The sequence below is a fragment of the Cajanus cajan genome, chromosome 5, assembly GCF_000230855.2.
Source record: "Cajanus cajan strain Asha chromosome 5, NIPB_CcT2T_4, whole genome shotgun sequence".
Taxonomy (NCBI): domain Eukaryota; kingdom Viridiplantae; phylum Streptophyta; class Magnoliopsida; order Fabales; family Fabaceae; genus Cajanus; species Cajanus cajan.
In genome coordinates, this window is record NC_138521.1 from 3,321,135 (window position 1) to 3,333,435 (window position 12,301).

The 12,301-nt window shown below is 31.9% G+C and overlaps 1 protein-coding gene across 1 annotated transcript; it reads left to right on the forward strand.

The window, feature by feature from the left end:
• Positions 1–679: 679 nt before the first annotated feature.
• LOC109809092 (casein kinase 1-like protein HD16) lies at positions 680–7,305 on the forward strand. Its single transcript, XM_020372316.3, has 16 exons — positions 680–1,452; positions 2,884–3,015; positions 3,456–3,529; positions 3,624–3,693; positions 3,828–3,883; positions 3,981–4,052; positions 4,166–4,260; positions 4,358–4,424; positions 4,520–4,649; positions 4,730–4,948; positions 5,048–5,181; positions 5,840–6,014; positions 6,258–6,348; positions 6,429–6,586; positions 6,685–6,873; positions 7,062–7,305. The coding sequence occupies exons 1-16, from the start codon at positions 1,048–1,050 to the stop codon at positions 7,119–7,121; spliced, it is 2,127 nt and encodes a 708-aa protein (XP_020227905.1). The 5' UTR covers positions 680–1,047; the 3' UTR covers positions 7,122–7,305.
• Positions 7,306–12,301: the final 4,996 nt, after the last annotated feature.

Below are 12,301 nucleotides of genomic sequence, written 5' to 3' on the forward strand. Positions count from 1 at the left end.
ATTATAGTTCGAATTATTAATCTTAAATATAAAATATAATTTACGTATTCATAAATATTTATCTATTGTATAAATGTGAATCATAACATAATTTATATATTTAAAAGTATTTATTTTTATAAATTTAAGTTATATAAAATACATAATAAAAATAAGTATGAATAAAAGAGTGAAAATAATAATTTAATCATAAATTTTTGTTGTATAGTTTTGGTAGTTAATTTTACTTATTATTTGAAAGCCAACTCGAATCACACGAATAGATGTTGGAAAATTATGATGACAAATCCAAAAGCCCCCTAAATTATTTAGAAAGGAATAAAGCCCAATAACGCGGTCAAATTTGAAAGCCATCTGATTCTCGTTGAGTTGACTTGGGACCCACGAGACCGTACAATCGAGGAATGAACGGTGGAGATGCGAGCACTCAGCATCCCCAGCAGAAGTACGATGGTCGATGGTGCAATGTAGCGGTGCTACAGAATCGAATTAATTAATAGATATAAATTTTGATTAAAATGAAAAAAAAGCCTAACCGTCCAATGGTGGAGATGGATGGATATAAAAATGTAATGGAATTAATTTCCTGAAAGAGAAAAAAGAATAATGAAATAAATTGGTAGTTATGAAAATGATATTATTATTATTATTATTATAAATTATAAATAAAAAACCTCGTGTTCTGTGTCTCAGCAAGTACTCAAAAGCCTTTTTCTCTCTCTTCCTCTGGCTATTGGCTATGGCTTCTTCTTCTTCATCTTCTTCTTCTTCATTCTCTCTGTGATCGTTTTCGGAACCCTAATTCAGCCGCCACGATCACCGCACGCACAGATTCTACAAACCTACGTCTCCATCCAGAAGCCTCTCAGCCTTGCACATTCCGCTCCCTTGCGTTTATTTGCGATTTTCATTGTTCGCCGAAAGACTTTTTCGGGGTTTTAGGTGGATTTCGCGTGCCAGTCTCTGATCGGGGTTGCGAGTGGCAGAAGTATCGTTTTTGTGGTCTTCGTCGGAATTTGCTGGAGGATGGGATTTGAAGGATGAACGATGCCGGTGCTGCGTAGTGGAGCGCGCAGGGGCCGGGCAGCAGCGAAGCAAGAACAGCGGCACCAGCAGGAGCAGAGTCCGGTGGTGGAGGGGGAGGCGATTGCGACGAGGACGCGCCGGAGGCGTGCGGCGGCGGCGGCAGCGGCAGTGCCAGTGCCCGTGCCCCTGCCTAAGAGTAACAATAACAATAACAAGCAGCAACAACCGCACCAGGTGGTGGTGGTAAATGAGAACGTAGTTGTTGCGGCCAAGGAAGAAGAAGAGAATCGGGTATTGGAGGGTGGTGGAGCGGAGAAGGAAGAGGTAGCGGAGAAAGTGATGGATGGGCATGCCAGTGGTGGCCGGAGCAATGATAAGGCCAATGCAGGTGAAGATGACCCGAATACGCCTCAGATTCCTCAGAAGGTTTCTTTCTTGATTATTCATTATTCATTCTCATTTTATTTGTGATTGGATGGTTATCTTGCTAGTTTCTTGTATAGGTTTATGTGTTGTTTATATTGCTGCTTTGTGCTGGAAACACTGATAGGAAAATATGGAAATCATTGTCTTTGAAAATGCGCGTTTTAGTTTGGCCGACACTAACATTTTATGGGTTAGATCATTGAAACGATGATTAGGGTTTTTCAGTACTAGGGTTTTCCTGTGTCTTATTAGCTGTTGTGATTGGGCCTTGCTTGTGGAGCAAAGGCTTGATACATCCTGATGCTTTTTAAAGTAAGGAATCTGCCTGAGAAATGGACTCCTTGATCACAGATAGGAGTTGGTTCTTGAAAACTGACTGGACATTCTGTTGTTTCACTTGGTAGAAGTGTACACGTGAGAGTGGATGTCATGGTTGACAATGTTTGTTTCTGTGCAGTAATTCCTAGGTTGTATTTGATCAGAGAATGAGAATTATCATATCATTCTTTTTTGGTTTCTGATAAAACAGATTTTGGGTGTGTTGTTGATGTGGGCTTTCTGTTTTGATTTTCTTTTAACGCATATTGGTGTGTGTTGTCACACGTTCAATACACACATAATCATGCCAATTTTCTTCAAATAATCAAAGGCTGTACGTTGTTGCTTCTGTATATTGTCACTTTCGTATAACATGCGTAACATTCAAGACTGGGGCGTAACATTTAAGACTGATTCTGAAACAAACACCCTAATAGCGGTGCAGTTGCTTGTATGTTTTGTTTCTACACGCACTCAACCCAGCCTTCCTATGAAAGAATCCACTGCTAATACTATTTATCCATATACATATGAAACAATCCTACTTCAAGTACCAAGTGAATTGTGAATATTTTATCATTTAGTATGTTGATATGCGTTTGTCTCATATTTGTGATCATGCCCATCCCAACCTAATACCTATCACTCTACTTGAAATTTAGCTGGCACCACTTAAAAGTAGTCAACATTTCATGGTCTTACAAATATGATTTTGCACTAGGAATATTTTATTATGAATTTTTTGTTCAATGGCACTTCCTTGCATTTTAGAGTAAAGGTAGGAATGAGACTGTAGATGCAAACCAAAGAATGTGTTCGGCTTGCTGTGTAATACCAGCAGTTTGAAAAGTCACATTAATAAATTTTTTAAAAAAAGTATAGATATTAAAAAAGCAATTGTTTATCAGTCTTGTCGGAGGTTTCAAGGAATTGTTTTCTTTTTCCTGTTAATATTCTCAGATTTCTCCGGTCATGGATATGAATAAATGTAATTCTTTGTTATAAAAGTTCAGTTGCCCTAATTTAATCTTGAAAATTATTAAGCAAAATCATGCATTATAACTTTTGTTCTGTTGATACTTGTATCCTAATTTTGTTTTCTTCTGTTCACAGATTCAAGTAGGTAACTCCCCTTGGTATAAAGTAGAAAGAAAACTTGGCAAGGGAGGATTTGGTCAAGTATATGTTGGACGACGTACAACAGGTGGAAATTTGAATGAGAGAACTGGACCTGGAGCTGTAGAGGTATGTGTATCCTCTTAGTGTTGAATGATAAGTTATGCTACCTCCTCCAGTCTTTATTATAATGCACAATTTAGAAATAATTGTTAGTCCTTTTTGTAGGTATTTTACAATTTCTATAAAATATTAATTTTATTTTTCATTTTTTGCTCCTATTAAAGATTGTCAAAGTATATGCTTCTCTCTCTCAGCTTTTAGACTCTCCAATTGTCATTTATCATTTTTATTGGTATTGGTGCATAAACCTACACACAAGGTAATATCTTCACCTCATGGAAATTTAATGATAAGTAAGAAAGGTAAAATTGATAAATCATGATTTTGTATGTGTGATTCAGTTAAAAGTGCCTTATAATAAGGACCGAAGAGAGTATTTCTTATTTTTAAATACTTAAATTTTTGTAATTTAAAAAATTCACATTTTTTTAAAACTATTTGATCAGGTTGCATTAAAACTTGAGCACAGAACTAGTAAAGGATGTACCTACGGACCACCCTACGAGTGGCAAGTGTACAAGTGAGTGCTATTCTTGCTCCTTTTTATATTTTCCCTGTATTTTCCTTTAGGCCACTGGTTCATTTATTTTTCTTTTTCCCTCTTATTTATACAGCACTCTCGGTGGCAGTCATGGTGTGCCTCAAGTACACTACAAGGGCCGACAGGGTGACTATTATGTCATGGTATGTTGTAGAGCCTTCTTTCTTGAGTGTTTGTTCATTATTATGACTATTATTTTAAATGATGATTCAATATTTTTTTTTTCTAAGGTTGCCATGGTTAAAGTTTGTTTGACTTAAGACATTCATATGTGTAGGTTATGGATATGCTGGGACCTAGCCTGTGGGATGTTTGGAATAATAACTCTCACACGTAAGTACTTGAAATTATGTCAGATATGAATAAAATTGTATTATTTTTAGTTGATTTTGACTCAGTTGGCCTGTTAATGTGTTTTTGTGAATTCCAGCATGTCCACTGAAATGGTTGCTTGTATTGCCATTGAAGCAATCTCTATTTTGGAGAAAATGCACTCTCGAGGGTAATTTTCATACCACCCACACTAGATAATTTCCATACACAAACCACGTTTGCTTCAACATACTTGAAAGATGAAAACTATGTTTTTCAAACTGTGGCTACATTATATTGCAGGTATGTGCATGGGGATGTAAAGCCCGAAAATTTTCTGCTCGGTGCTCCTAGCACACCTGACGAGAAAAGATTGTTCCTTGTAGATCTTGGATTAGGTATGATTTAGTTGTCAACTAATTTTTTTTATTTATTATATTTGTTTATTTTGGTGGTATTCAATTACTCACTTCCTTTGCTATTTTTGGCTTACAGCTACAAAGTGGAGGGACAGTACAACAGGCTTGCATGTGGAATATGACCAAAGGCCAGATGTTTTCAGGTATTTATAATTGAATTTGGATCATGTAGAAAATGTTCATACATCTATTTATACAGTTTTCTGTATTAGTATTAACTTGTATGGAAAATGTTCAGAGGCACGGTCCGCTATGCTAGTGTGCATGCACATTTAGGAAGAACTGGAAGCAGGAGGGATGACTTGGAATCTCTTGCATATACACTGATTTTTCTTCTCCGAGGTCGCCTTCCCTGGCAGGGGTTCCAGGTTGGACACATTAAAATAACTTAAGTTTTGTTCTTATGTTCTGAAGGTTGGTCGTTAACAGTTAAAACTATTTTTCTCAGGGAGAAAACAAAGGATTTCTGGTTTGCAAGAAGAAGATGGGAACATCTCCAGAGAGCCTATGTTGCTTTTGTCCCCTACCTTTTAAACAGTTTGTTGAACATGTTGTGAACTTAAAGTTTGATGAAGAGCCTAACTATGCAAAATACATTTCTCTATTTGATGGGATTGTTGGTCCAAACCCAGATATTAGGCCAATTAATACCGAGGGTGCACAAAAGGTATCAATTTTGCTATCCCTTTGTACTTGTGTTCTTTTTATGTGTGTTCAATGATTTTAGTAAAGATACTTGATATTGGTAATTTTGCTTTGATTAAAGCTTATTGGTCATAAGAGAGGCCGGTTGGTGATGGAAGAAGAGGACGATGAACAACCCAAAAAGAAGATTCGTATTGGATTGCCAGCATCCCAGTGGATAAGTGTTTACAATGCTCGTAGACCAATGAAACAAAGGTATATATACCCATATGTCAAGAAATTTGTTGTCATTTATATGATTCTATTTTTTCAGGCATTTTAAAGTGATGCATTGGGGGTGGTATATACTCATTTCCGCATCTTCAAGATTAATGATATGTTTGGTTTAGAGAAGAAAGGGAAAGGAAAGTGGAATGATCTTATAGGCTGTTTGGTAGTAAAGAAAGACAAAAAAAATTCTTCCCCTTGTTTGACTATGTAGAAAGTGAAAGGAAAGGATAAAAAACATGTACATAAAAGGCCATAAATATCCTAAACAGAGAAGAGAAGTATATAAAAATAAGGGTATTTTAGTCCTTTATTATACGAAACAGTTTTCTGTTTCTTTTCTCTTCCAAAATGGAGGGATTACTGCAATTGTGGGCCCCACATTTTTATTCATACTCCTGTCTCATGTTGAAACCCAATGGGGGAAGGATTGTAACTGTTCTGTCCTCTGTCGATCCTTCACTTTTCCTGCGTAAACAACACAGCATAACTGTTCTACAATCTCTTGTGCGTTTTTGTAGTACTGTATGTTTGATTTTGGATTTTATGTTTCAATCACAGAAATTATATGCCAAAAATTATCCTGTTTTGAAGTTGTTGATTTAAGGGAGTTGTGCAGTAGGACTGATTGTGTTTTGGATTGTAGATATCACTACAATGTATCAGATGGAAGGCTATCCCAGCACATTGAGAAAGGAAATGAGGATGGTTTATATATTAGCAGTGTTGCTTCGTGTCAGAATGTATGGGCCTTAATCATGGATGCAGGGACAGGTTTCACTGCCCAAGTTTATGAACTCTCACCACTTTTTCTCCATAAGGTAAATTACTAAATTTCTACCCAGTTTTCTATTTGAGGATTGTTTAGAAGGCATGCTTGCAACACACTTACCAATAGACTTACAATTCATCCAATAATAAATAACTTATTTGAAAGTGTCTGAAAGTATATAGACATTATATTGTGTTTTCTGCTTACTGTGATTGTAGTCTGTAGATTTGTTAGAATATAATTTCAAGGCATGCCTATTAATTGGTGATTTTTGGTTTTGGCTAACTCGAAGGAATGGATCATGGAGCACTGGGAAAAAAATTATTATATAAGCGCAATTGCTGGAGCTGCAAATGGGAGCTCGCTAGTAGTAATGTCTAAGGGTAAGTTCTAAAGCATATATTGGCTATGTCATTGGCAATTTTCAATTTTGTTTTGTGCTGACTATTATCTTGGACTCCAGGCACACAGTATATGCAACAATCATACAAAGTTAGTGATTCATTTCCTTTCAAGTGGATTAACAAAAAGTGGAGGGAGGGCTTTTATGTGACTGCAATGGCCACATCAGGGACGAGATGGGGAGTCGTTATGTCTCGTGGTGCAGGATTTTCAGACCAGGTCATTGTTAGACTGAGCTATTATCTGTCGGTAGTTCAGTTCATAACAATGCAATTTCATACTAAAACAGTCTCCGTTTATGTTTTTATGAATTTCAGGTGGTCGAACTAGATTTTCTCTATCCCAGTGAAGGGATTCATAAGCGATGGGATTGCGGGTATCGAATCACTGCTACTGCTGCAACTCTGGACCAAGCTGCTTTCGTCCTGAGTGTGCCAAGGAGGAAACCCTTGGATGAAACTCAGGAAACACTTAGAACATCTGCTTTTCCTAGCACACACGTAAAGGTGGCCAATACTACTATTGTCATTGTTGCTTAGAAGCTGCTTGCATACACGAGTTTAGAAGAGTTTTTGAAAGTTTCAGTATTTAAAAAATCTCTTTTTATTTAGTAAAAAAGCTTTTCTAAAACTCTTATGCATATAGTTATTTCTGTTAATTAAGGTCTCAGATCATATCATACCTTGTTTTACAGGAGAAGTGGGCAAAGAACCTCTACATTGCTTCTATTTGCTACGGACGTACAGTTTCTTGACCCTGCAAACGTGGCTGCTGTGAAGCACAATCCGCTGAATATTTCAAGTGGTCCAGGCCCCAAGAAATTTTGATGACTAAAGTTTTAATTATTTGTATGTAGCAGTATCAATGTCTCCAGTGAAACTAAAATAACCGAATTCGTGTGGAATTTTTTTATGTCAATGATTAGTTAAGGTTATGCAGACGGACGAGGCTCTAAATTTTTTCAATCACCTAGTTAAGGTTTAGTGTCTAACAACATAGGTACGACGTAATTTGATTCACAAAACATCTAACAATAGAATCAAGAGAGAATGGATTTTTTTTTAATTGCAAAATAAAATTCTTATTAAATCGTACTCAGTAGAGTACAAGATGTACCAATAAAGTATACAAATACAAAGATTGTGTAATAATACAAAGACATCTCAAAATACACGAGTCTCACAATAATTGTGTTATTTTATGATATAAATCTAAGTCATCTACATGTTTTTCAAAACAAAGACTCTTCAAGTGTTCTCACTCTATCAGACCATGCAAAATCTCACCAATTTCTCTTAAACTTCAGAAGAGAACCCTTTTAACAAATCATGTCCACCATTTTCTCTTGCACTCCTGAGGAACCCTTTTAACCAATTCAAGTTCTAAGAACTAGCTAAGTGCTGTTATGTGAATGGATTATTATATAGACAACAACTGGGGACATGATTGAAAATTTATATATAACTAGATTTATACCTGCATCTTATTCAAATGATCTACAGGATTTGTATATTAATTTTTTATTGAAAAAAAAGACTGTTTTTTCACCCATGATATAGCTTTAATTTATTTATTTTATTTAATAAATTCATTATTGAACATGTCATTTCACTTGATGTTAGAATTATAATTATTAAATTGTAAAATTTTGGAACGATGTATTAAAGTTTCTTATTTAGAAAATCAAGATTAAACATGTATCAAATGGGAAAGTAGATTTTTTTAATAAAATTTTATTAAAAAATTTAAAGACATTGATTTTATTATTTTAGCTGGTTACAAATTTATATATTTTAAAAATGATTTAATTTTCTAAAAATAACTTTAATTTATTGTGTAACTTTAAAAAATACAAGTAATTATTAATTATAAAATATTATAATATAAATCTCTAACTTCTAAAATAATTTGATATGGTAGATCCAATTTTTGAATTTATGGGATTTATATTCTTATAAAAGTTATTAAGGAGAGGAAATATTCTATGCTTACTTTTAAAATAACAATTTTCATATAAAATAAAAGGTAACAATTTCATAATCTTATGAAACAGATTGAAATTTTTTTTATATTTTCTTTGGTGTGTTTGTCTTGGTGTTATTAACTCAAATCTGACGCCATTTTTGTGAAAACAATAAAATATTGCAGAAGGTATTTAATTCTGAAGCATATCAAGTAAGTGAAAACACATATTCAAACATGTCATTTACTGACGTTATGATTTGTTTTACAGCAAAATTGTTTTTCAAATAATAAAAATTCCTAATAATTTACCTCTTTAAGATTGTGTCTTTGAAATCAAATTTTGGTAGAGCTCTAATATAATTTAATATCTGATTTTTAAAGATTTACATAATAATGTATCTAAATTCATGTATTTGAGGTTAAACTATATTAAAGTTTCGTAAACAATGTCTAAAACAACACATTGTATAAAAGTGTGGGATAGATAGAGAGAGAAGAAAAAAAACTGTTTGAAATTTGAAAAAATTGTTCAAGATGTCTCGAGACTCACTTTTGATTTATATATGTAAAATATGTACATTTGATTTGATAGCAATGGTGTATAAATGTCTTTTAAGTTTTAATTCAATAAAACAAACAAATATAAAAGAAAGGAAAGTCTAATAATGCCTCTTGAACACAATTTTGTAACATCAAATATTTCAATGGTACAAAGCAATTGATGACTTTTAACATAGCAACAGAAGTTATAGAAGAAAAATGTTCAATGTGTAATCCAAAAGGAAAGAACTAATTAACATTTATGTTTTTATTATTTTCTCAATTTTCTTAGTATAGTAAGTGGCTCACTAAAATAGTACAATTTAGCTAACATATAGGTTGTGTTTGTGAAAACATAACTTGCTTTTAATCAAATAGGATAAAAGAGTTACTTCTCGGTTTGATATATTAAAATATGTAAAAATTTACTGAATAGAGATCAAATGATAAACCAAACACATATATATTTGGTCTATGTGAGTTGAACTTGAATTCCTAATGATCACACAATGAAAATTTTTGTTAAACTCAAAAATATATTAAAAGTGGTTAATCAATTTTAAAAAAAATAATTATCAATAAAACTCATAGTATTTCATACCTGTTACTTGATTAAAATAAAAAAAATAGTGTAACTTTGAAAAAACAAAGCAAAATAATAATCAACATGTTAGTAAAAACTCCACATTTAATTTGTTAGAGTTGTTGAGTTATTATATAAGATTATGTAATAAACTTAATACAATCAATGCTCAAAGAACATTCTCAACAACAGGATGAAATTAACTTTTTGTTAAAGTTTTTCCATGAAGTTTGAACATGGTATACTATTTAAGAAAAAAAAAGTAGCTTCTAAGCTAACCGTAGTATAGTTGTCACTATTACTTGAATGGATAAAATATGTATTTACGTTCTATAAAAATGGTTAATTTTATTTTAAATTATTGGTTTTGGTCTTCATAAATTTTTAAAAATTTAAAATAGTCATTAGGTACATGTCTTCTTAGAATGCTATTGGCATAACTACATAACATACTTGAGTGTATGTTACTCTTCTATAAGGAGTGATACAGAATAATTTAAATATTTGGAAGACTAAAATTAAATTTATAATATTTACAAGTGTTAAAAATATATGCAGCCTTGAATTTGTTATTCTGGATAGGCAATTTGATAATCCCTCATTAGTCATTGGTCTAGTTGTACTTGCAATATAGGTATTCTTGGACGACGAAATTTAAATTGTAATTTACAATTTCAATTCCAATTCGAGCGAAATCCTAATGGGTTTGGATTTATAAATTTTAGTGGTGTTAAGAACTAAATGTAGAGTTAAAATTATAAATTTAATTCAAATTTTATTGAGTAGACATAAGTTGTAAATTGTGAACATAAAGTTAATTACAATTATCTCATTAATTTTTTTTAATAAGTCTTAATTTAAATATAATTATATAGTTATTTGAAAATAATACTTTAATTGAGTTGTATGATATATATAAAAAAATTGACTTAGTTAATCATATTTAATAGTGGTGTTTGTCGGTTTAAATAATTCAATAAAATTAATGATTCAAATTAAACTAAGTTGATTCATTTTTTTAATCAGATCAAATCTTATTCAGATAAATTAAATTTGACCTTAATTAGTTTAGATTAGGAATTTATATTTTACAAATTGGATGGTTTGAGAATCAAACCAATTAAAATTATTGATATTACTATATTAATATAATAATTATTATTTTAATATTATGACATTGCATGCAATTGTATCAAGAAGAGAAAAAAGAAACTGAAAATTATATTGTATGCAAATAATTAAATGGTTTCTGTCACCACTAATACTTGGCTTTCAATTCAAAATATTAATTAAATGTGTGTGATTGCTCATTATATTGATGTTGAATGGAGATTAAACAAAAAGAATTACAATTTGGTTGTATTGTTGATCACAAAGGTGACACTAGGAAAAAGCCTAGAGAAATGGTTGTTGGATTGGGGTATTACAAACGTTTTTTGTGTGACTGTTGATAATGCAAGTGTTAATAATTTAGCCATATTATAGTTAATTAAAAGCATGAGTGATTGGAATGACAATACTTTGTTAGCCGAAGTTAATGCATATGAGGTGTGTTGCTCATGATTTGAACTTGATTGTAAGTGATGATTTGAAAGAAATTGATCCCTCTATTAGTAGAATAACGGCTACATGTAAAATTGTTAGGTCCTCTCTATCTAGGTTGGCTACCTTCAAAAGGTGTGCACAACAGCACAAGAGGCAAGTATAACTAGTGAAGTTTCTATTTCTCTTGATGTATCAACTAGGTGGAACTCCAGATATTTAATGTTGGAGGTTGCTGAAATTTTTGAAAAATCGTTAAAAAGACTTGAATAGGAAGATCATTAGTGCTTGATAGCTCTTGCAAATGAAGGGGTTGTCCTAACAGTGATGATTGGAAGCGTACTTGGAATATGATATTGAAGACTCTGATCCTAATGATGAATTTGACATCTTGGTGGAAAGGAAACTCATTCAAATATTATGTTTTTTAGCACATGGCTAAAGACATATTAGTTGTCCCAGTATCTAGTGTATTATCTGAGAGTGCTTTTAGCAAGGGAGATTGAGTCCTTAACTCATTTCAAAGTTCCTTAAAGGCTAATATGGTTGAGGTTTTGATTTGTTCCAAAATTGACTAATGACTAGTCATCATGATTGAGTTACGAGAAGTGATGGATCAAATGCAAAAGTTTGAATTAGGTATAAAAATCGATGTTTTTTATTCATATTGTTTATTGGTTTGTATTTATTGAATTGTTGTTCTATTGTATTTAACTTGTATCATTGGATGTAAATGATGGTGCAGTTGCTAGTATTGGACCTAGATTCAACTCAACTAATACATCTAAAGGTTGTGGAATTACTTTTAATTTTAAAATTTTAGTTGTAGACTAAATACTAAATAATTTCTGACATTTATTTTTACTTAATATATTATTTGCAGCTTGACATCCAAGTTGAAAAAGAAATTCGTAAAGACAACATAGATTATAATTATAACTTATAAAATTTAGTTACATTTAAATGACTACCTTAGTTTTAAATGATGAAGTACTTTAATGTCAAATATTAGATTATAATTGTTTACATTTATTTTATATTTTCTATATTAGTTTTTTATTTACGTTTTGAATGTTATTTATACTCTTTTAATAATAAATTTTTATTTAAATTTTGAAAAAATAATATATTTTTTGTTTAAAGAAAAATGTTTTAAAAAAATAATATATTTTGAGAAAAATTATTTGTTGTCAACCCATTGTTAATTGATTCCATTTGACTTGGATTGCAAAAAAAAAATTTAGTAAATCCAATCAAAATTATTAGTTCCAACTTCAATTTACCCCTAATCCAATCAATCAAAA